The following is a 26,676-nucleotide window of genomic DNA, read 5'->3' on the forward strand; positions in this document are numbered from 1 at the left end:
TAATATTACACTTATATTTTAATTGCATAATTTTGTATAAAAATTACAATAGGTACATAAATTGATTTCTATATGATTAATGAAACAACAAAATTTATATTTACAAAATGGTGAGCTTTAGCTGCTTGGCTGCTAACATAAGCAGAATATTCGGAGTACAAAAAGCACCTTTAATTTTGGTAAGTACAAAACAAAACGGAAGACTAAAAAGGAAGTTTGAAAGCTACTGCTATTAAACCCGTTATCGATTTGATCTTATATACATAATTTTGTTATAAATAAAAGATAAATTAAACAAAATAAATAACCAACACAACCACTTTAGTGTCAAGTATTCTAAACCTAAATTGAACATTCGGTTGAAATTAAAATACAGTTGTTGTACTTAACATAGAAACATAATCACGTCAATTTACAACAATAAAAGTTGTCATTGAAATAATGAATACCTTTAAATGTTTGATAAATATATAAAAAGGCAAACAGCTTTTGAATTGAAATTGATTTAATCATCAGAATAATTATTGTGGCATTTGCCCAACCAACTGTATAAAACCTATTTTTGATCTAACATAGTGAACAATGGTCTTGATAATAATCATGAGCTTGTAAAAATACTGATCAATACTTAAAACTAAACAGTGATTCAACAATATTTTAATAGCACTACAACCTGAGCTACCTTGTTGTTATTTATTGCATTGTTTTGCGAGTGACATACACACATGGACAAATAAAGTAATTTATGAGTAAGTAATGAATAATGATTCTGCTGTCATGCCATAATAAAACATAGCTAATCTGATGTCTGATTCTCAAGTTCTCAACATTCAAATGTGATGTTTAAACAATATAGTGAAAAGATTATTTTATCGTTTACAAGCTCATCATCGTAATTAATATATTTAATTAAATAAGCACCATGTATAACATACATGTTTCTGTAAGTAGGTATTATGACTGTATTCTTTTAGAGGTTTTCTAAACTCTAAAAGCAACATATTATCTAATTCTAATAATAAAAGTATAAAACGCTATGTGATCACAAATCTAGCTATACATTTACATCAATAAAATAAAATTTACACCATTGATACCGCCTAACTGTATGTACACTAGACAAATCACATGTACCACTACTCCTAGGGTTATTATTGACGAGGCTGCATGCGGCACATGATCCGACACCGTTACCCCGAAGGTCCACGCATTAAATAAGAAGTATTAACGTCCCGTGATAATTCCAGGCTATAATCACAGTACTACGGAATGCTAAGGAGGTCTCCTGGTCCGCCGTCAGTTGCCGGCCGGCAGCACGGTGCGCGCACGTGCGAACGTGCCGTTCGTGTGCCCGTTGCTGAAGCCGTTCTTCAACGAACCGTTTTTGAACGTGATGTCTTTTATTTCTGTCGTCTCTGGTTGGGGAGACCTGGCGCGAACCTGTTAGCATCAAAATCATGTTATAAATATCATCATCAGTCTAGTCTTTTCTCAAAGTCAGTCAGTAAGTCAGTTGTGTTTGGCTTTCAGATTAAGCCAATTTTCAGATTTCAGATTAAACGAACTCAAATAGGGTCGGAAAATTCGACATTTGCGCGTAACGAGTTGTAAATGTGCACGATTTCTTTGGTGTGATATTGGGTGTGATCGTTTCTCTCGGTGCTATGTGAGTTCGATTAGAGGCCATCTGGATTTTGACTTTGACCAAAGACAGACTGAATGCACTGAGAGGTGCTTAACATTTGTTGCTTTTCAATCACGCGTACTCATCGGACGTAGTCGACGTATCAAAACGGGCGAATATTATGGATTTTAACTTTATATAAATGATGTTGGCATACCTTAGGCTTAGAGTAGGACTGGTTGTAGAAGTCTTTGAAAAGGAAGAAGAACATGACGGCGTGCATGCCGATCCACCAGACGAACGCTCGCGGGTAGTCGCAGTCGATGAACAGCAGTTGGAAGGCGTGCACCATGATACCCACGAACTGGACCTGGAAAATACAATATTTTTTTATGACAAGTTCTTTAACATTTTAGACTGGTTTTGGTCTTGGCCTATGTAGTGAAATAGGCAACTAGGCATTTTTATGAAACTCTACTATTAAGCTTCTCAAATAATTCATAGTAAATTAAATGAGAAAATGTGAGCTTTAATTCATTTTTTTTTGTAATATTTAAGTTTACAGTTTTTTTAATGTGTTTTATTACTTTTTCCAGAAGTAGCCAACGTATCCTATTACGGCTACAATGGCGAATTTATTTACAATATTTTTCTAGTTGCTCAATCTAATTGTGACACTTTTCAAACATCCTATTTTCTTACCATCTGTAAAGTAGTAAGGTACTTCTTCCACCACAGGTACTTCCTCATGTGTGGGCCCATAGCTGCGAGCATATAGTACGAGTACATAATAATATGTACGAAGGTGTTGAGCAAGCCGAAGAATGTCGAATGACCGCCGGGCGTGAACTTGACGCCGAACCACACAGACATCGGCATCACGCCATGGTGGATTACGTGTAATGTTGATACATGATCAAACTTCTTTCTCAGCACGAAGAAGATCTGTCAATAAAGAAAAAAAAATATTTTTAAGGATGAGGTTTTAGTACAGCTGGTCAGTTTTGTAAGAAATAAGAAAATTAGATGGCACGAGTCCCAGTAAAAATGCTGTTTGGCGGGAATTCGTGCTCGATCTTATTGTTACATAAAAAATATTAATAGAGGAATTCGTTAGAGGAAGTGTTGATAAGGATTAACTCTTGTAATCCTTATCACAACACAACGCCATACACGATTGGCGCTTGCGTTAGGATAAGAACCATGCGATGCAAATTGGCGTATATTCGGTATTATTCAAAACTTACCGTATCAAAGAATTCTGTGAACTTTGAAAAATAGTACCACCAGCATGCGTGAACCATCTGAAAATTGTACAGAAACAATGATTTTTCGGAAATTATATTAAACTGCATTTATTAAATTCATTAGGTAAAACTGTAAGTCAATTTCAAAATTTTAGACATGACATAAAATTTTAAAAACAATAACAAAAAGGAATTTCAATAAGAATTGGTAAGCAAGCAATCTAATGTTCTACATTCTATAGTTGTATGTTAGGTAAGTGTTATCAATACTAATGACATGCATCATGAATCATGATAGATAATGATCAGTTCTGAAAGTTAATGATTATGTTAATATGATGGATGTGGTGAAGTGATGTGATGATAATGCTCACTTATATCTAACAGCCAATATACTAGGTGAAGCAAAATGCCTACCACAACGAGGGTGGACGCGGTCGATTTCAAATTTCGAAGTTGTAGAATGTTTGAATTTTATCCCAAATACAAAATTCTATATTCGAATACAAGTGTCGCTTACAATAAATACAATTTCACTGTAAATGTATGAAATCAGCTAGACAGTGCATGATTTAATATTATGGGTTTTGGTTTATCGACTTTGTATTTTTGTTTTTTCTTTACCTTTTACTTGATTTCGAAATTTAATTTAATTACATTTTGAGATTGTTTTTTTTTTTAGTTTTATGGGTTGTTGCACAAATAAGTATTCTGGTCAATTTCATTTACACTATTCATTAAGTAGAGTCTATTTATAGTAGGTATGTAGATTATGCATTGTGGTAATGGTTGTGTAATTGATTATTTAATTTGTTTGAGTGCAAATGTATGGTTCTAGGAAAATGATTCAAAGTGAATAGAGAAAAAGGTTTTCAAGAATAAAGAAACCACAAAAGAACTCAATGTAAAAACATCATGGTATAATGGTAGCAGCTCAAGGACAGCTCACACAGATATCTATGTAGTGGTGTAATCAATTAACGGTATAGTGTAGCTTTGGGATGTTGGGACTAATGTAATAAATGGAAGTGATAATTCACCCTCATTGTTTGTGGATGTTTGGAGTGGTCGACCGGCTGACATTGAAAGTTATACCTGCCTGTGAACCAGCCTGCGGCTCCGATCTGAAACAATATGCCGACACCAGGCCCTTATATACAATATTCGCACATCACCGAATGCCGCGCGGTTCTATACGCAGCTTCAACTGTTAATGCAAGTTTAGCGTAATATGTTGGCGCATGTTGGTCATTAACATTGTTACTTATATAAACATGTTAGTAGCAGTACAATCCAAACACGTATACGTTTGGATACTCAACTGTATGTATGCATAATACAGCTAACTTAAAACTACTTGATACCATCTGCACCATTTATATTAACATACCGCAAATCTGCGTACGGCATTCTTAAAAATAATTTATAATGATGGTTTCTATATACAGTGAGCATGGGTTAGTTTTTTGCTCCGTATCCACTGCCCGTGGCGTCGGTGTCGACGCCTATGCGTCACTTACTCTAATAGCTACGGGATTGTCTGTGTAGTCCACAGGTTGGCATCTAAAGCTGTAATGATTCAGCCAGCCCCCCATCATACTCTGAGCATGGCATGGCAAAAAAACAAAAATTATGTATGGACATCATGTTAAAAAAATTATACATGTACATTAATTTTGACTAGCATAAGATACTAAACTACCCCCTAACAGTGTTAAGGCAATATTATATTTTGGAGAATATGTACATTGCAAAGTTAGTTTTAAATGTTATAAGTAACTTCTATATCAGTAAGCAATCACAACTCAAACAATATAGCAATTTGAATTAAACTAGTCTGGAAATGATCCTTATAATACTACTAGTATTAATTATTTAAATACTGTTATCATATTTTACTCCGCCAAGGTTATTTATCTAATTATTATCATTGATGATAATATTAAACCTTTTATTTATGCTCTCTCATCAGTAGTAGTAATGCAGGGAATATTTTATCTTGGGCTTGCTGATAAGCTAGCACTTAATTTCTGAATACTGAAGTATAGGTTATTTTGGAATTCAATATTATACAACCTGATGTAGATAGCCTCAATTAAAGCCCTAATAAAATAAACACAGTGTTGATGTATTTACCAAATAACGAGCTGAAAGGGAAACATAGTAACACATTGGAATTTACAAATGTCCTGAGGAAAAAAATATATATTAAGATTTCCTTATTTTAATATCAGTTTTTTCCTACTATAAAAGTAGGTAGGTATATCAATACCGAAAATTGTTTAAGGTTTTCAACCGATTTGAAAAAAGGAGGTTCATCTACTATATCATAACAACTTGATGTAAAAGTGTGAAATTCAGAAACATTTGATAAATAAAAAAAATATTACCTCATAAAACAGCCACGCACTGAATATTACTTGTAAAAAGTTATATAGTATTAGAACATTTTTAAGTTCATATGGTTTTCTATTCTCCATAAATCGTGGTCCTAGGACCTGGAAATAAAAAGAATTGACATTAATTTAAGGAACACAAGAATTAACCATTCACGGATGATAGAAAACATAAGTTAAATACCTTGACTAGATAGACATAGCTTAGACATATTAATAATGTAGGAAACGGTGAACTCATCAGGAACCATGGATTTGTCCTAGGATCTGAAAAAAAAAAATTGCATCAATATTTGAGGTAGCTTGTAATATATAGAGTTGAATATAATTGCTGTGATTGGGCTAAATGAGGTGCATAGAGTAAAAGCCCAGCTGTTTAGTGGGTCATCTAAAAATACTTGTCTGTTATAACTGGAAGTGTGTTGGCAGTGTCTGAGATATGATCAGTATCATGAGATAAATTTGTCATGCTAGTCATCCTTACATATTAAGAGCATCTTATAAGCGGCCAGATATATTTTGTTTATCTATTCACTTTATGTAACAGTTTACATCAAAGGAATACTTTGTATTTGAAATTTCGAACAGCAGCTGATTTAATAGTTTTAAATGTTTGTTTTGGAAATAATAATATTTAAGTAATTTATTAAGTTATGTGACCCATGTAGAATATTTATTCTGAGAAAAATAAATAAATTCTTTGAATTTATGTTAACTACTTAACAATTGCTAGTGAGCTCTTCACATTCCAGGAATGTTGCTTGGCGAGTATGTTTGAGTACATGAAGAAATTATATTTTATAGCAAGGTGTCAAGATGATCATCGTAAGACTTACCACCAAATTTGTCCATATAATATTGCATATCGCTAATATACTGTAGTATTAGCGCCATTGTGTCGATTTCTGAAAATAAAAATTCGAATATAATTAAAACAATTGAAATAACCCACTGGATGTCACGGCAAAGATAGAGTTCCGCAATTATTTCGAGTATTTTCTAATACATTTGCACTGACCGAGTTAATTTATTCACCACCAGCTGCTTAAAACATTGTTAAAAAAGTGTATAAATATTATTTAGCCAATTAAATACAATAAATATTTTTTTGATTCACAGAATCGAAAATAGGTTAAGCAGGCTTTGGCGCACTGACAGCAGCGTAACAGGAACAGGGAACCTGCCAAACTGATTAAAATAAACACGACAGATGGCGCCGTCACTGCCAATCAAGATGATAAAATCATTTGAATGATGAATGATTTTTTTTATTATTATTTGACCAATTTTTACTGTTATATTAAGATATTATTATACAATATACAATATTTTGCGGGAAGATGAGATAAAATAAGAAGAATTATTTTTCAAACAAAATGAATACCTATTAAGTTAATTACACGTTAAACTATAGGTACCTACTTATTAATTTTATTGAATTAACAATGCAATTTGAAAAATAAAAACAGCAGAACATTCTTGTCAAGATTTGAACGCGACACTTAGATTATTTTGACACTATTTGACACTTCATGTGACATTTTCGTGACTTTCGGACTTCGGAAAATTGGTTGAAAATTCTATACAAGAGTCTGTTGATACTTCAGAAGTTTTTCGAAACGAATTTTGTTCAATAAAGAAAAAGACGTTTAATTCGTTTCTTCTTTTATCTAAACACAAATAAATGGCCTTTTCCCCATATTACATTTAAGTTTGTGGATTTTTAATCTTATTTCTGTATAATCTTTAGGAAATGGTCTTCAAAATAAACGCAACGTTGTACAAAGATATTTGAGTGCGACCCCTATTATGTTAAGTCTACGTTTATTTTACTTCAATTGACATTGTTTGGTACAAACTAAATTAAAACTAATTAAGGACCTACCTAATTTAAAACAAAACAAAAGAGTCTTTTGTCCGATAAATTCATGTGCATTTAAATGCATACATTATACAACTGAATGCATATTTGAGCGCGTGAAAATAGATACCAATTTGCTGCAGCAGGTAGGTACAATAGGTAGCAGGTATTGCATAGGTGACATACCTGTGTTAGTATTGACCAATCTGTATTCTTTAGGTTAACAGGTCTATTATGCAGAGTCCTACATTTGCGGGGTCAAGGTCAAGGTCAAGGTCAAGATTTTAAAATGATTCATGTAGTGATAATGCCCATGTCCATGTGTACGCTGCGGTCAGTTTCAGCGAATTCAATTTCTCCTAGTCTCCATTCTGCTAGTCGAATTCTACTTAGATAGGTCGGTACTTACAACTTGGTAAGGTTACCTACCTACGTGACGTGAAACAGTACAATAGACCGTTAAATATCTTACGTAATGAAGTACTGTGAATGAAATTTAAGTAGGTAGGTTTAAGGCACATATTGAAAACTTCGTATTTGCTACATATTTCAAAATAAAGAAGGACATAGAAAGAAAGGTAAACATGTTTTTTGAAAAGGATATCAAGGGATTGTTGTCTTGATCTTTATAAATAGTTCCTATTATTGCCTAGATAAGTTTCGGAGAAAATGGAATCTGCATAGCTCTCTGAAGAGCTCTATGCTCTATCTGAAGAGCCTTCCAATTACGGAAGGGTGGACCGGCCGTTTATTAACTACATGCACTTAAATAAACATGTGCCTATATTTTACAGGCTTATCACTGTCTTATCATTGAACTGTCATCCAAATGCATATTACACAAGGTCAGCAACAAGTAGCTCTTGCAGGCTTCGTAATCGTACTGAGTTGCTCATTGGCCTCGTATTCCACAGGCTACAGTTTTGCAGGAAAATAATCATTATACTTTTCGCGTAATAAGCAATTATAACGAATCTGTGAATCAACGCTTTTCTTAACAGGAAGGTCCGCAATAGTAAAATTACTCACCTTAAACTAGAATGCTTCGAGGCAACTTTATTTTTCTTCGCTTAGCTTATCTGAAAAGAAGAGAAAATCTTTTTTAGTATGAATATTTTATTTTCAAAAGCGCAGTTATTAAAACTAATATAAAATATTTAATTTATGAAATAAAATCAACAGATAGCGGCGGTTGTCATGTCAAGAGCCCGTTTACATCATAGAAGCGGCTTCGTTAACCAGTTTTGCTTGATAAAACCTCTATAATAGCAAAGGCCCTGATAAAACTATATATTTAGCAGATGTCTCTCGTCCTCGAGTTACGCAATATATATTTTAAAATAGGCATCGATCATCTAAACGGTACAAGATGGCAAAACCAGTTAGTAAACAGGTGGGCATCGATCGAATTAAAATAATAAAGCACATGGACAAATTCTGCCAGACTCACCAGAGATTCAAAGAAAACGTTTCAAAATTATGAAAGTAATATTCATCTTTCCATTTGCATGGCTATGTTGGAACACAGCAATGTCGATGGATGACGTTATCCATTGTTTCAAGGAATCTCGATGGTCAATATCGTGTAATTAACGGTTACATATTGTTAGCAGTTACAGTTTCTATGCGGTGTTCAGTGTGGTGCGGAAACATGCTTGTGTTCCAAATCACGTTGTGTTGCGACCTTCATATTGTGATAGTCATGTGGTAGTCGTTTCGTTCTACTAGAGATTTTGTTGCACATTACGTAGTCGCATATTTAGGTGGTATTTTTCCTGACCTAGTTAGGCTGTCTACGTGATTGTTAGTGATAAGATAATGTTGAGTTTAAAAACGATACTGGATGGGAGGTGTAGCCGAGCTGTGTCGTGGAATCGTGAGATAGGCGTCATGCGAAGTCATTTCATTGCGATAACAGAGTTATCTGTAAATGAATACGTGTTCATTTCACAATAAATGTAAGATATCATTAAAAACTTGGAGTGTTAACAGAACTAGTTTTGATTAAATATTTTTTTAGTGGCTCTTGTAGTGTACGTATTTATTTCGGTGGTCTTTTGTAACTTCGTACGAGTATAGTATAATATTTAAATAATAAAAATATTTCTAAATACTTTTTAAATAAATAGGTACCTACTAAGTAGGCCTACATTAGGTAGACCTGTGTTTAGTTACCGTAAATTATTTTTAATAATGAAATCTCTAGTGTAAACTTATTATCTGACCGAAGAACTAAATTGAATCTAAATTAGCTTTGAATTAGATAACCTGTTCCATGAAAAATATATTTTCAGACAGACTTTTAAAACTCAGCTGTAGTTAGTTTTAAACAGATTTTTATAATACCTAAAGAGTGCAAGTAACAAATTATTTGGCTTGTTGTATGTACATCATATCGTGATAAAAAGTACTTATTACCCAAACTAAAATACTGAAGTAGATTATGTATAGGTAACATTGACTGAAAAAACTTACAAATAAGTTCGAAGTTTTTTTGTGGTTATTTTGTACTTTTAATAGTATTTTATTTCTTAAAAATGTCAGAATATTGCAATAAACGACGCGGTACGCCATAAAACTATCGTGACAAATTGTAAATAAATGTCAATTCTATTTCAGTTGGTTATACCTAACAACCCATGTAATTGCTATTAGGTACCTACTTACACGAGGATTTGAATTTGAGGAAGAAATTACGTTTTACTATGCTTGATTACTTGTTACGTTACAAAGAGAGAAAAAATATTTGGTTTATCTAAGTCACTTTTACGACTCTATATTCTGACACTCTATGGTTTTAGATGGATTACCTATTAAGATGGTGATTAGGCAAAATGTTAAATAAGATATCCAGTCAATATCTCAATCTGTCAATATGCTGGTAGGAATTGCACAGTTATAGGAATTTCAAATCATAAAGCGCGTGGTACCTACGTAAATAAGAACGGCCTGAATTTTGGCAGTTTCTAACTTTGACAAACGTTGACACCTTCTGCAAGTGAATGTCAGACACGTACCAACATAATTATCTACGGTAAGTAAATATTATAATAGGAATAATAATTTTGCCGCATGTCGAAACAATATGTGCAAGAGGTGCGAGTGACATTGATCGCACAAAACATTGCTGAATAGAAATTTTTTGCCGTGTTGAATTTTCACCAATCAATAAGAATGTCAACTTTTTTTGTTATCTTATTTTATTTATAAGTATGTACCTGGCTTCTTTTTTTATTTTATGTCTATGGTATTCCAATATGTTTTATTTTTCGTCATGCTTGTAACATTTATTGGTCGCCTGTATAGAACTTTTTTTTGAACCTATTCCATGGACCTATTTTTTTTAAACGGATTTTTCCTTTTGCTGTCGATAACAGTACATTTGTTTATTAGAATGTGCTGTTATTTGGAGATAGTACATACTTAAGGAAACAAATTAGCAATGCTTCCTTGTTATTCAAAACGACGATGGTCAATCACGACTTTGAACTCTAGTGACATTTTTTGTTTATTTAGGTACTGGACCTTACTTACGTACGCCACTTATTTATAGTTACCGTAAACATTAGCTTGCCGATTTTATAATATGTTATGTATTTGTGACCAAGTGACGTAACTAACTGTGGTATAGTAAGTTCAACTCAGTCTTGCGCGCGGCCTTATGTGTGGGTAACCCTTGTACATACACAGTGACTTAGTGTGCGTGACAAGAGGTACAGTCGGGTACAAATACAGTTATTTAGGGGTTACGGCTGTTTAAAGAAAAACAGTTATTACGTAATTTAATGTTTATTTATTTATAATGATTCTGAATCGCTACTTGAAAAATCAAATGATGAATTTTCGGATTCGCTACTCTCACCGAGGTAAATTATAAATTTTGACTCCATGTCAAAATGTCTATAGTATTTTTCTTTTTTCTTTTGTACATGTCGACAAGTATTACCCAACATCCCTTCATCAATATGACTTAAACGTTCATTTATGAGTTTCATTATTTCCGTCTTATTTTGGTCGACATTATGCGAAGCAATATTATTTTTTAAAATTCCCCACACATTTTGTTTACATTATTATACTAGATTATACGTCTTTTTACATTCTTAGTCCACACTTTTATTTATTGTCCGCGTACCCCGAGATCTAGAAAATATGTAAGGAGTATTTAATTCATCTTAGACATTTCACCTCATTTATTTCTTAGATACTGTCAACGTCAATTTGAAAAAACTTATGAGAAAATAATGAAAAACTGTAAAATGTAATAATAAAAAGCTTTGAATGTTGTTTCATTTTTTGAAACGCTACCTGACTCCTTAAACATTTTCTCCGTGAAGAACTAGACATTTTCGTAAACGACTGTACCCATAACAAAAAGCGATAAGAACACGTCATGCTCGGACGACGTCACTGTCACACGAATGAAAGTTGTATATTTACAAGCCGACGCACACATAGGGCCGCGCGCAAATCTGAGTTGAACTATCTATATACGTTACCGGGTTCTAGTGATTTTATAAGCTGTGTGTTCCTCGGTTCTATTTGAAAGAAAGCTGTTTCTTATCGTAATTGAATAACCTCATGAGTACGCATCAGATGTAAGTTGCATAAGTCACGGTATCAAATTCTTATGAACTTTGAACCTGATGGTATAAGTCATTCAAGTGCTTATAATTATTCGCTATGTGAATCCACATTAATTCACTATTGTACTCAGTTAAACAACCGTATTTTTTGGTACATGATTGTGAAAATGGGTCAACAATAAATTGCCCCATTCGGTCAATTACGCATATTAATCATGGAAAGATTTAGGAATTAAGAAAGAATTTGGCCATTAGTTTAAACAAATCTTATCATACAACAAAAGCCTCTATCAGTGTGGGATATCTTTTATCTGAGGTATAACAAGCAATTGCAAGCCTAATACTTAGGTGTTTTCTATAGATTTATTATGATAGATGTATTTAATTAAATAAATCTAATGATAAACACATTAATTTTGATGGATTGTTTTATCAAAGATTATCCACATTAATTACAAATGACCACTAACTCAGGGGATTATCGCAGTTTATTGGCAATAAGTAGATATTTTGATAAGGTTATTATGTGTAATCGCTGATATTATAAGTATTGTGTAAGTAGGCGGTGTGTTGTAAGAAGAATGCGTTCGTTGCAACACATGCGACGCTCCACAACTCCAACAGAGCAAGTTGCAGCCGATCGCCGCTGACGGCCGATCATGTTTGTCTATCTACCAAAACCACCGATTCATTTGTTTTGTGTTCATCGATTTATTTGTTTTGTTCACCAATTCATTTGTTTTTGTTCACCAATTCATTCGTTGTGTTCACCAATTCATTTGTTTTTATTCGGGATATAACGTAAACGTGTTCCAAATCGTAACTTAATTGTATAGCCGTATGATAAGGATATTGCACACTAACAGTGTGCAATATCCCCTTTTATCAAGTGGTGTAAGATCACTACAATATAAATGGTACTCAACACTTTGTCGGTGAAGGCCGCGCATCCAAATTCAAGGCTGTGCCTATGAATGAATAATAATTGTAACATTTAACAGTGAATGGATATTTATGTTGCTTTTATGTATCCTCTACTTAGTTGGACTTAACACATGAAATATGAATTGAAATTATAGAGTCGTCATCGTATTTGGTATACTGTAGGAATTTTAGAATAGAAGTAATATAATTTGTAGTTGTCATTAGACGGAGCAATCGCCTCGTGCCTAAGTGGGTCATTGACTGCACGTCGAGTTATGTAATGCTGAGCAGAGTGGCTCGACGAGGTGCTCGCAAGTGCACCGCGCGATCAACCTCTCCTTATCATGAACACATTCTATTATTTGATATATTTATATCGAACTGGTTTCTCATCTTTCCAGTGAGGCGGTTCCCGAGTACTTATTCCTCTAACGTTTAAGCTGAGGTGATTTGTATGATAACCGGCTCTGCAATGTTATATTACCTAAACGCATAGCCAGTGCATGGCTAGTTTGCAGTATTGACTTGAAGAGGCCCGTGTGTACCTTGCAGGCCGTTGCCGTCATGGTCGTCGCGTCAGCCGCGTGGGAATACACGTACTTGGAATTATAATTATATTTACATTCTTACTGTGTTCAGCGCTTAATGTAGTTATTGTGGTGCAAAGTGCCTTCGAACAACAAAGAAGCGATAACACAGTAGTAAGTAATTCTGTGAAAGAAGCAAAGATGACATCAATACAAAGACGTTACCGGTCGATTGTATTCACAAGGAAAACGGATTGACGCTCACTTACGTTAAGATTACAAGACTGGCAACGTAGCTAAGTGCCAGTGTTGAAACTAATGACTGCACTATTTGTAACTAACTCCAATAGACGGTTCTACATAGAAATACGTAATTATGGAATATTTGCCCGGTTTCATATTTATCCTAAAATAATGTTAATTTACAGAAATTGGCCAATTGAAATTTTGGTGAGGTTTAACTTTGCGACCGAATTTCAAGAACAATGAGTCATGCGCTTTTGCCTTATGGTTCCCATATTAATTAGGTGACAGAATGAGCAAGAGAATTCAGATCATTTTGGTTACAATAGCCTATTAAGTTAGCGTGCTTCACAATTACTCACAAAGCGGGGGAAACAAATTGTGCGTAGACGGTTGGGGAATACCGTGGTATTGACATTCTAGTGATGTCCCGTGCGTACGATCGACAGCCAGCAATGTTTATAAGATCATAATATGAGTAGAAATATACAGGTACTTAGTCATCAATTGTAATCTTAATATACACGAGATTTTTTTCTTACTTTTAATTCTCTCAGTTTTATGCTAGGTATCGTTAAATCATTGTTCGGCTGATACACGTAAATGGATCAATTACCTATACCAGCTACTGGACAGGTTATTCCACTGAACTTTACCTCTGAAGGCGATCATTAAAACTCAGGAATTATGTCAATTATTGCTCTATTGACGTTACATTTGCCAGTGTAAATTAGTTATTGGTTATTAATACTGAGAAATATAGTCTAGTAATAAACTGTCTGTGTACTGCATACGCTGTAATCAATGTTATGGATGTCAATTATTCAGGATTATTAAGTGTAATTTGATACATAATAACCACCAGGATTACGTTTGTTGGAATGGAATTTTTATTTTTCATGTATAAATAACCCAGAGCGGTAATTGTTAGGCTATTTCGGCGGCTGCATTTATTATTTGTCAAATAAAATCAAACATATTATAATAAATGATATAATAACTTTGTGATCGTTTCATGGTCAACACGGTAGATTTATACAGACCTACATACTATTTTTATAACTTAAATATTATCATATATCGCATATATCGCATTATTAAAAATACAAGTTTTATTAAAAAAGAATGTTTAAAAAAAGAACCTGTTTAAAAAAAGAATGAATAAATCAATGTTTTGAAATAATTTTAATTTTTTGAGTTTAGAAATTACTCGGACAAAGTTTGAAAAAATTTGGGGGGGATGTTTAGTTTCATGAAAAATTTTAATGAAAAAAATTATGAGGAAAATACTGGTGGTTTACCGACCTTTTTCATTCTGTTTGAGAAATACTTATTAAATATTTACCCGGCGCTTAATCAACTATAAGTTAACAATGTTTAATGTGTCTAAAGTCTAAAGCCTACAGGAAAATTCTTTGAATCCACGATAAAATAAGTAGCAAAGCAATAAAACCCAGCTATTAGTTACAATACCCATAACATGTTATAACGCTGACAGAATAAGTAATGTGTCAAGTTTTAATCTGCAGCAATTGTATTCAAATGGTTACGTTAGTGGCTGCTGTACCCGATGCGATCGGTCGACATTGACATTGCCAACGCGTCTGCACGCTACCAGCCGTCGAAAATACCTCTTTGTAATTGAAAATAACTTTCATTGAAATGTATCGATGCAGCACTCCACGAGGCGCGTGAAAGCATTTCAGACTGACTAGTTTAGTTTGGTCTATCTAGATGGCGCTGATGGTGAAGATAAAGAGCGACGATTTGTCACTTGCGGTAGGTTTGAATTTAGTACCGAGAACTGTCGCGGGTCTAGATAAACTGGTGATCTGTAGACATGTACACGAGAGCAATACTCTTGCAATCGGTGCTGTGTATGCGGTCGAGTCGCGATTGTTTTTCTAAGAGGGATTTTTATTATTGTGTAGGGTTTTAATTAGCAGTTGGATTAGTCATTAATTTGGCTTGCTTTTTTGCGTTTTTTTTCCACTCTTCAATTCATAAAACTAAAAATATTCAAAGGTAGGAGCTCGTAAATAAATCTGCATGTACAATACATCGTGATAGTTGATTGTTCTTATAAAAGTTTAACATAAAGCGGTCACATTGTGGTTTATTGTTTGTCATAAGAAAAACATTGCTACCATATTTGTATCTACAGCAGCAGATGTTTTGGAATCTTAATGAAAACTTTGGGTTTTCGCGAGACGAAATCTCATAAGTGACGACGTAGCGACCATTATTCGAGTAGTCAAAAGAGATCCCAATATCATGAAAATTATATTACACCTCATGAGAATTCAATTTTCGATATTGATTCTGTTAATTCAATCTTACGACTCAATATTGGCCCCGCGCTTTAACTCAATGCCATTCGTACAGAGATCTTATTATTCCCCAAGGAAAAGACACTTCCGTATGAAGCTATATATCATTAATAATTACATTCATATAAACACATCGCGTATATACGCATCATATTATTATCCACAAGGGTATATCGGAACACTATTTCCACTATTTATGAACTACGTTTTTTGAAATTCGTAGCACTGCTACGAGCTACGAGGTTACGAAATGATATAATAAAAAATATTCAACAATATTTTTTGATACCATCCCGTTCAACCATCATGTTGTTAGTAAAAGAAAACGTGTTTTTGAAACTTTAAGCAATTTTACGTAATTAAATTAGTCACTTAAGGAATTTAGACCATAAAGCCGCATTTTTTTTCCATATTACAGTACTTTCAGTAGGTGGAATATTAAATGGAAATTCTATTAAATTTTTCTACAATTTACATAGGTCATTAATTTCACGGTTACAGACGGACTCTGTAGGGTGCTACGAATGCTACGCTGGTGAATTGTAGCGAGTGGGGCCCCAAAGGGCGCGAGGCCGTGGGCACTGGAAAGCACGTGTCGACACTAGCGGGTTACCAGTGTTACCACTAGACCACGCACGCCGTGAAGGCTATTGAAGTTGGCCCTGCTTGTACGTGCAATCACACTACATTATATTTTGGCAAAGTAGCAGTGGCCATTTTCGTTAATACACGAACCAAATCCCAAATAACTCTAATGATAATTTGAAATTTATTGAAATTCACGTGTCAATTGAATGAAACATAATCACGCTCTTAATGAAATGTTAAAGCAAAGTAAAAGATTTATTAATTTCATGCATTATTCAAAGAGTCAAAAGAGTTGTTTCTGAATAATGAAGTAATTGTTTTTAATGACTATTCGTAAGTAAGCATGACTTATGGTAAAAAAGTGTCAAATATGTTTGGTCAACTACCGAAAATGGTAATTTTCTTTGTCCGCCGCCGACTTTACATATTATTATACGCTGTTACTACTTATTTATTAGTTATTAAGCCCATTCATTGTTGTCGGTTACATTAACGTTAAATAAATAATTTAACGACGTAAATTAGATGTATGCGTCATTGCATTTATTTTTATGCAAAAAATATAGCTCGTGGAAATCTAATTCGCGAGTTTCATCAGGGGTTGTGTTACGAATCTCTCGCTGTGATTTGTTCAAAACTTCACCTAGAAATGTGTAGTCGAGGTGAAACTTGTTGTCATCGAGTCCATCTTTGGGACAATCAGTGTTCCAAGTAATTTGTATAAAGGTCAGGTGACAGTCGTTTTGTGTGAAATACTGGTATGTGTTCGTATCCGGTTTGACTGGTAGGCGACCCGCCGACCCCAACGTAATTGGAAAAAGGCCTAGACGGATGATATGATTTACGGTCATTATGCATAATTATTTTGGGTGTTACTAAATATAAGTTCGTTCAAGGTTCGGAAGAACAGTTCAATGAAATTAAGGTATTCAATTCTTGCGCAGTGTGGACATGTATTACAAATAGAAGCATATTTAGTAGCTTGTTTATATCTATTCATAAATCCAAAGATAGTTACTGAGTAAAAAAGAACATCACATAATTTTCTAAATATCACAATTTTCTATTGTAAAATGATAGCACTACACTCAATCTAGACCAACACGTCTACGCAATATAGAGATGACATCATACAATCCAACAGTAATGACGAAACAAGTGCCCTCTCCATGTTCCATTTAATATTATGTGCACCTGTATAACTCGTAGGGTTATCAATCTTTTGTAATGTCCGCGACATCACTTGCAGTTGCCAAATATAGGTGGGCAGCGATGTTCCGCGGTAGCGTACTACGTAAACAGTACCAAACGCAAGGTCGTAACGTTGATAACCCTGAATCATGAGTTCCACTACAGACATATATGGACGACGCGATAATGACCATTTGTCTTCGAAAATTGTTTTAATTTTTAATCATCATTTTCGGCCGGAATAAAGTCGGATTCCTTTTTAAGTTGTACGAATTCCGATATTAATGTTTTTGCCGGAGTTTTAACATTGTTTTTCAGCGTGAAGGTGGTCAGATGACACTTGAAGATTGCTCGCTGATGGCAAATCATCACAGATAAGAGGCAACACTTGACTGTAATTTGTAAGATGCAATGGATAAGTAGCAGTGCATTTAAACGCTTATGGTGATGCGGAAAACGTTGACTGCAAAGGCGGATTTTGTTGTTTGAAGTACATACTAAGATGGATTATGTTAACGTTGATTTTGACAGCGTGAAACTCGTACACCTTCTACATCGCCCACTAATTGTTTTTTCGAATGTCCACTAAAAGGTTATTTGTTAACTTTGTGGTTTTAAGGTGACATTGTTTGTTGTTTCAGGCGCTACTGCAATTCGTGTTTCTGTCATCATTAGAGATGCAAGTTCAGTTTTTTTTATTATTGGGACTGGTTATACAATATAAGTTTATTTTTGTCTAGACATATTTGTTACTTCAGTTGTAATTAAAATTTTCTCGTCTTGTAGGTTCAAGAGAATTCTGAGAACACAGGATTTTTTGTCAGTTTCAAGCGTACGTAGTTAGGTGTTAGGTTTCTTTATAATCATGTTATGTAGATTAAATAAAGATAAAGGTTTTATTCAACTACCTTTGTTGTATAATGTTTTATTTGAGTAAAAATAGCTCTATGTACCTATCATTATTTGGCTTTATCTAAACAACACTTTAGCATCAGGGTACGTCAACGATCAAGATACGGGTAAAGATTATAACATTCAATACATTATGTGTTTTTGTACTTTGGACATAAAAAATGTAGGTACCACCTTGAGCGGGTTACGGAAAATCACGAACCGCAAACTAAAGAAACTTGTGTACATTATAAGAAAAAACTTCATTCGTTACCAAGTACAAACATTTGCTTTACATTAGTTATTTCACTACATGAGTGATAAGTAAAGCTCACTTGAATATATGAGTTCAAATAATATAAGTATGCATTAGAAAATAAATAATATTTATAAGCAATGGGATGTATGGTTTTCTGGCTTAATCAATGATGAGGCCTTGTACCTCTTACATACAGCATTAAGTCCCACTACTCATACGAATAGAGACGGTGTACGATTCCGTAATTCAACGGATTCGATAGTTCATAAACGTAGAGGTTTACTAACAGCATGAATGATGTTAAGTCAAGGTATTTCGGGTAAAGTTATCAAGGCGAGCGAAACGTTCTATGTTTGGTGTTAATCTCAAATATTGGAGAGGTGGTGGAAAGTGGCGCTGCGTTATCGGCGCGTACTGAAAGTGGAGCGTTGAGTGAGATAACTCGCAGAATGCGTAGTGCTGCACCGAGGCCGTGTGCGCGGGCGCGGGTGTCGGGCTGCGAGCCCGCGCACCGACACTGCACACCACGCAGGTTCGGTACTCGTTATACAATTGCGATAACTTATTTCAACAAAAGTAACAAAACACTCCACGCGATATAAACCGTCATTGACGAAATTAGAAGGGATCGCGTATATTATACTTACACGTATACAAGCTGTTGATTTGCATCCGTGCCATATTCAAGGAGGTAATTATGCTAATGATTCTCGACCCAAATCAATAAAAAAATTGGTACGTAATTTTTTTTCTTTAATTTTTTTTCGGAATTCCGTAAATGTCATCTAGCCTTATTTAAACTTGGCGCGTATATTACTGGCCTTAAAACCGTGCTGCACCCTCACACAAACGCAAACACAAAGCATACGCAACGATCACTCATAAATTTCATTCATAAAATTGGATTACTTCTGAAATACCACGACATTACAATGACAAAAAAAGCACTGCATATTACTTATTTCCCATCTACTGTAATTCCAATCGATTATTTACGTATTGTATGTCCTCCTCCTGAACTATGGCACAAATGCAAATCAACGCCTTGTATACGCACATTATAATCATTATTAGATTGCGAAATTCAAATACTACACGCCACTGAGTGTATGGAAAGTTTTGGCAAACCTTTTTGCTCAGGTTATTAAGTGGGTAATCAATTTTATGTTGAAGAGGCAAATCGAAACACGTAAATGTTAGTAGGTATGTTATGCACAATTATCTACTCAAGTAAGTGCTAAGTCTTTTGTTTATCGGTTCCGTAATATACGAACAAGAAAAAGGCTGAAGTAAAACAGAATCTAAGAAGCCGTTGAGATCATAAAGGGAGAACAAATAAATAGTCACGTAATGGAAGCGAATGTGCAATGATTATCGTACAGATGCGACGTGCTCAACAGATACCACATTATTGCTAGACAGAATAGTCATTGAAGCATTCCATTACATCTTCCTTTACTTCTGTCTGAAACATTACTTGGATGGTTAAGCTACACATCATCAAGCTACTGGAGAAATATTTTGTTTGATGTAATTGAATTCATTTTCATAATTAATCAGTTGCGCAAAAGAAAACTAATTAAAATTTTCATATAGGGTGTACTGTATCTACTTAATCCAAAAGAAAAAAGATAATGTTCTCTTTGTTGGTGAAATGGCTGCGGTGCGCGATGCGTTTGCGCAACACCCGGAGGCAACATTGCCGACCCTGAACTCAATTCGGCCGCGATCATTTTGCAACTAATCGTTGGTCGGTGCGCCGCGATGGACGTCGTCGGCGTAAATGTAAACATTTGCAGGCGTGAGCCGAACACGCGAGGCCGATGTGAACGTGCTCTAACACTTCGTCGACCATTAAATGACTATCCTTGCTAAACGTAACGCTCGTCACCGTATTAAAATTCAGCAGCTTAAAACCTTAAGCAGACCAAAAACAATGCGTGACTTTCTTCAAAAAACCTTTTCGCGACATTTAGCCACTAAATACATAATTTGATTAATGTATTACTAAACTTCTGTCAGATTGTACGTAATAAGCATATCGAAGAGATTTTGTAAATTTTTGAGTTTGCTTACTCAATTAACGCATGGGAATTTGCCATTTGTCATGCGCGAACATTATCCATTACCTACATCAGTATGAATTTTCAATTATCACATTAGTAAGTGGATACTAGTATGGCAAATATAAAATGTGTGACGTTACATGTGTCTGAGATTTCGCGTGACTTTGTTACCGCAACTTCCTAGCTTCATCATCGCGACGATCATTAGGATGAGACGAGGAAATTGTGTATCGATCGCCATTGAAGGTATTGGGATTTCCAGTCGATTTTTAAAGGTTAAAAAATCTATTAGCTTAATAGATTAGCTGTTCAGTATTATTCTGTAGAATGTACATTTTGGCAAATACGGTCGATTTTTGGCTCTTTTGACAGTGTATTTAATGTATTTTGTTAATTAGGTAGGTGTCTACAATCTACATTCTTTATTATTGAGTTTAACTAGTCGATAAACTTCGAGTCAAAACATTTGTTTACTTTGTTTTAAGCGATACCGACGTCATATTTAAAATTAAAGTAGATATAGGTATAACAATTTTCATCAATATATTCATTGCAGCATAGTTTTGCATTAATTTTATAAGTGCATAATTAATCACTTATTTTGTCACTAAACATTCTGTTTCATTAAAATGTGTCTACGTTTGGTATTTATACCCTACCTTAACGTCAGGGAATTTATAAGTATCTAAGAAAAGATATAATAAATTGCGACATAAGCACAGTTAACGTAACGCTTGTAGGTATAAAAGATTTTGAATGTCAATGCCAACAACCTTTGTATCTGGTCGAAAAACATATCTGACCTTACAGGAAAGTACGTACTTATCTTCAGTGAATTAATAAAGAACGACAGCGACATTGAAAATATTAATCTGAGTTATGCGACTTCGACGATTGATTTAACCGAATATGGTTTGGAAATTATTGGCCAATCCCTAAATGAAACGTAGAGACACTACGCATATTCTAATTTTAATCTGAACATTATAGTTCCAGTAATGATTTATTTAAATATGATAATGAATAAAAATGAGATGGACATTGGACGTTGCTAAATTGGCTCTAATTCGCCGTCATTTTTATCAGTGCTATGTAATTATCAGTTGGTTTAAAATTATGTTAAACCGGTCGTGTTGATAACCACACATATTTTCGGCACATCCGATACGTATTCTGATGAAAGAGTAATTCAATTAAGAATTTCGGTCACGCATCTTCTCTCTAAATAGTTGCGTTAATTAGGTGTGTGCTGGAGTTCAATTGAAGGTTTACTAAACTACGTAAGAAATTCTCAAATCATTTGCGAAAAATGATGCATATTCGGCATTCTAATATACCATATTTGCCATTTTAATTTAGAACTTAATAATTATGTTTTCTGTTACTTACAATAAAAATCCAACCCTCAAGCACTTAATGGACCCCAATTACAAGTCATTACGTTTAATTGTTTTGAGCATATTTTATAAACGTAATAAAAATTCTCATGAAATCTATTAATCGTGGACAAGCCAATAAATGTTAGTTTCACGGCATTATTCGTAAATTGTAATAAATCGACATATTTCTCAGTTCATAGTGTTGGATAAGATGAAGAATCAACTATTGCAGGATCAAACAAATCAAACAGGATTTGTCTCATTATGGTGCAGATTACCAGGTTATTTTCACATTACCGGTTCTACGTATTAGCAGGAACACAGTACGAACACAAGCTATGCTTGTAAAGTGTGGCATGGTCGTTTTATTCTCTCAAACAATCAACCAACCTCTTTACTGATTATACGGCATACATGATTGTTACCGAATGCAATAAAAACTGATTTTAGTCTTCGACTCTTCGCCTTAAGTAATTTTGTTGTTTGTTCATTTTCCTAACTACAAAAAGTATAAAATGCAAGCCGTGTTTGTAAGCATATTATTAAGAAAGAACTTAGAGATTGCATGAACAATGACTGGCAATTCAATAATGTTTTGAAATTTTGTGAATAACAATATAATTTAATTCTGATTATTTGAGAATAGATACTGACAGTGATAAAATGATGAAAGTGAAGTAAGACGAGAAAAACGCAACGATGCGCGCGTCATGCAATTAAAAGTAGACGCTACAGCATGTTGCATGCCGCTAGAAGTACCAACTTGCAGTTTCCTTTGTTATATTGACATTATTGTTTTTCTTAATAAGTGGGAAAAAATATAGTCCTTAGGAGAACTAGTCTAGGTAGTAAAGTCATTGTCGTGTTTAAAGACTAAGGCACAGTATTGGAAATCCTGTAAGTAAGTGGTTCTGGTGATTAGCAGATACATAATAAAATTAAGAAAATAAGTTGTTTGACTTTGAGGTTTTGATGACAAAGATCGTTTAACTTATAATGGAAGAAATAGAAGTATTTAGAAAAAAGAGTTAGTTTTTCAATGATATTAACATACCATTGAAAAAGTAATTTAATTTGTTGGAAAATTATTTTTTCAATAGTATTAACATATCCTATTGAAAAATTAACTTTCCAAGAAATTAACTACTTTCTAACGTTTTTCAGAGAGTAATTTAATTTGTCTGTTAGTCACTTTGAACCGAAGAAGCTATTGAATGACCAGGATAAATCAACTGAAAGACATAATTATCGATTGCAATGGTTCAAGCCATTTATTTATTGATACTTCCTTCACGCATTTGGCTACTTGAATGTAAGAAATGATTTCCTTTCGGAAAATGGAAACAAGAATTTATTTGCGCAAGGAGAGCAACTCTGGACAGATACAGTAAAATGTATATGTAGCAAATTATATTTTAAATACGAAGTCACTACAATGAGCCTTATTTAGGTAGCTTAAGGTTTTTACATATGTATCCGATAGGACCTTGATATCGGTTCTGTTCTCAATAATAAGGCATATTGACGTATTCTCAGAATTAAGTAACGCAATAGAGCAAGATAAGCAATCCAGTAGTAAATTCAGTTCAATGAGAGATCAACATTGACTCGGTGAATAATTTTTGCGAAGAGAAAATTAAACTGTTTAAATAAGTTGTAAGGGGTCTATTCAGTGAACCAGCATAATTTATTTTCGTATCTAGTCCTAGATTGATATATGGGTATAGTAAAAGTAGTCAGAAATAACGGCTAACTTTTTTCGGAGGTCAATAGAGTTTAATGATATTCGTGAGACATGTAGTAAATTGAAAAGTAAAGTAAATAGGTACACAATTCGGGGTATGTGCTAAGGTGGCTGACGTCAGTGAAATTATTTCTTTCAACAAGTTTTATTCGCGGTTTTTTATTTGTGCCTGGCTGGTTTGTTCACCTTCAATGATTTCCGATGTTAGCTTTCCTTGTTCATTGTGCCTTCGTAATTGAATGTTCAGATAAAATTATTTTATTATGTTTCTTTATTGCCATGTTTTATTTCCAATTTTTCCTTTGCCGAAATTAAAGACCATCGTTTATCTTTGTTGAATACCTTCATTTTTGGGTTAGCATTGTATTCTAAGATGACTTGATAAATCCGTCCAAGATATGTAATAAAATCGTTGTTTATTAAAAAAAATATATTCAATTATCATTCTTTGAATTATATTCTTATTAGATGAAGATTATTTAAATGCACATTTCAGCACGTAGTAGGTAGTATAATTTCTAATCAAACGATAACCAGATTTAATATCATTACAAAGTCGTGTTTTATAGTAATTTTATCATTAAAAATGTAAACTACGTGATTAATGCGTTAGTTCGTTATCAAGATTTGTAGATGTCGATAGCGATAAGCGTGCACTATTTATCGATAACGTGTCGGAGTCAGCATTAGTGCAGGGCGTCAGTGGATGGTGTTGATGGTGCCCCTCGATGTGACCGCGGTTACGTTACGAGGTAGGCAGCGAGCCCGCTAGGGAGGCATGTTAATCTCGTGTCATGTCAGTGGCCAGGCGCTGTGACCTTACGTCACGCGCCTACCGCTTTGCGCCGCCACACGCGTTGGGAATACTAACGCCACCAGAACGCCTTGGTGGATCCTTGGCTTCAAAACCGAGCTCCTTTCTGAGCACTCTGTTGCGCCTGTTGTGCATGTTTTCTACGATTCAGTTCACAGTTCAGTTAATGTTTGCGCTACTGTCCATACAATTGGCATACCATATCTTGTTGACAAACTTGCACCGGAGAAGCGGATGTTATCCACTGTTGATAAACTTTCTTCCTATAGTTATCTTTCCTGTTATCGACACGTACTCAAATCAAACTTGAGGTAAACGAACATTATTACTGTTACCTTTAAACTAATGTTCATTAAAATTGACTTCATTTGATCTTTTCGATTTGACCCCTGATTGGGAACACGAGTCTCTCTCAGCCCAATTAGCGCCTCTTGAGTAGCGTCTATGGGTGAGCATAAGTACGAAAACGCGGGAATTATTGTGAACTTGACACATTTTAGTTAATTTTATCAAGGAATTGAGAGCGTATAAGTTGAACAAGGACAATTCCTGTTATTGTTCAGTAAGAATTTTCCAATGCAATCGATCCATGTTATATTGATAAATATAAGAACTTTAATTAGTATGAATCATTCAAAGTGAATTTTTATAAGAGAAGACGTTTTAAATTTTAAGTAACATATTTATGTAAATATACTGTGATATTCAAATCATGTATTTCGGCAAGTCAAACACACGTTGTAACGGCCACAAATTCTTTAGGATAATTCACAGACAAATAGTAAAACTTGAGAAGTCTATCGTAGCCAGTTTGTGATCCACCTCCAGTGAGTTCATCACATGATTCAGCTGGCGACGCAACTCGTTTAGATAATATGTTTAGGCTCACCTGAGTGATCGATCTGCCAGACCGGCGAGCTCCTATTTCGGAAGTAAGTTCTCCAGGGCGGGCTGTCCAAGTGCACATTCACAATATGTCAGTAGCGGACAGCTGATGTCCTGTCCAGATTAACGTGTGTATGGGTGGGGGCGCGAGGTTGCGTGTGCGTGCCAAAGTATGGCGTTCGGATCGCGGCGCGAAACAGCGCCTGCGCACGGCGTACAGGTGAGCTCGGTACTGGCGGCGCGCGCTATCCCCGCGCGCTTTTATCACATCGCTATTCACACGCCTTCAACTTGACTTCTCATATCATCGTTTAGCTCATTTACTAATGTTGCACCAATATTTTGCTCTGATAATCGATTTTTATTGAACCCCTGTATACACCCCTGTATGTTGTTACTGCAGCAGTAGAACTAATATCAGGTATTATCTCTTTGGATTACCACTTCAAAATAAGTGCTTAACCAATCTTCATGGAAGCGGTGTTAGTACTAAATAGGAAGGAGCTTGCAGCTCCTCGGTCTACCTTCTAATCTGTAGGTATAATTGATTTTATAAATATGTATGTAGGTATGTTATGTACGTACTTAACGTACGTTCCATTAAATGGCTACATTTTGCTAAAAGGTTTTTGTTAGGAACATAAATATTTTATCCAAAGCACATATTGCACCTCCAGCTTACCTATGCCTGCAGGAATTAATAATTTATTTTAATACCTGGAGATAATCTAGAGAAAATACAGACAAACACAGCCTCTACCTCATTTTAAGTTTTTAGTCAGTCCAAACAACTATTTAAATAATCATATAAAAGATAAATATATAATTGGTACATTTTATTTATCCATCTTCGTCATATGGACCATTATCTGTTTAATATGACGACTTCTTAATGCTGATGACCACTGTCTCAATTTAGTTTTCATAGATCAAAATCATCATGGTCGAGAAACATCGCTATGCTATATTAATATTGACTTTGACAACTAAATATATTCAGAGACAGAGTTAAGCTAGAGGTGACAATTCAAGAGCGTAATACGTTGATGATCATTTGTTTATGCATTTACAGCGTTTTCACACTTTCCCGGATTTTCCGAGCGACACCGCTCGATTCGTAC

General features: G+C 34.5%; 1 protein-coding gene across 3 annotated transcripts; it reads right to left on the minus strand.

Annotated features, from left to right (window-relative positions):
- On the minus strand, positions 1–25,861 carry LOC124630176 (elongation of very long chain fatty acids protein AAEL008004). Of its 3 annotated transcripts, none has more exons than XM_047163903.1 (10): positions 25,560–25,861; positions 8,158–8,207; positions 6,104–6,172; positions 5,452–5,534; positions 5,262–5,369; positions 3,912–3,995; positions 2,872–2,928; positions 2,327–2,569; positions 1,842–1,994; positions 1–1,440 (listed from the first exon to the last, which is right to left on the minus strand). In XM_047163903.1, the coding sequence occupies exons 3-10, from the start codon at positions 6,159–6,161 to the stop codon at positions 1,297–1,299; spliced, it is 930 nt and encodes a 309-aa protein (XP_047019859.1). In that variant the 5' UTR covers positions 6,162–6,172; positions 8,158–8,207; positions 25,560–25,861; the 3' UTR covers positions 1–1,296. The 3 variants fall into 3 exon arrangements, with proteins under 3 accessions (XP_047019859.1, XP_047019861.1, XP_047019860.1); XM_047163905.1 differs by lacking the exon at positions 3,912–3,995 and adding an exon at positions 4,392–4,472; XM_047163904.1 differs by lacking the exons at positions 8,158–8,207; positions 25,560–25,861 and adding an exon at positions 6,286–6,448.
- Between the last annotated feature and the right edge of the window lie 815 nt (positions 25,862–26,676).

Source organism: Helicoverpa zea, chromosome 5, assembly GCF_022581195.2.
Source record: "Helicoverpa zea isolate HzStark_Cry1AcR chromosome 5, ilHelZeax1.1, whole genome shotgun sequence".
Lineage (NCBI taxonomy): Eukaryota > Metazoa > Arthropoda > Insecta > Lepidoptera > Noctuidae > Helicoverpa > Helicoverpa zea.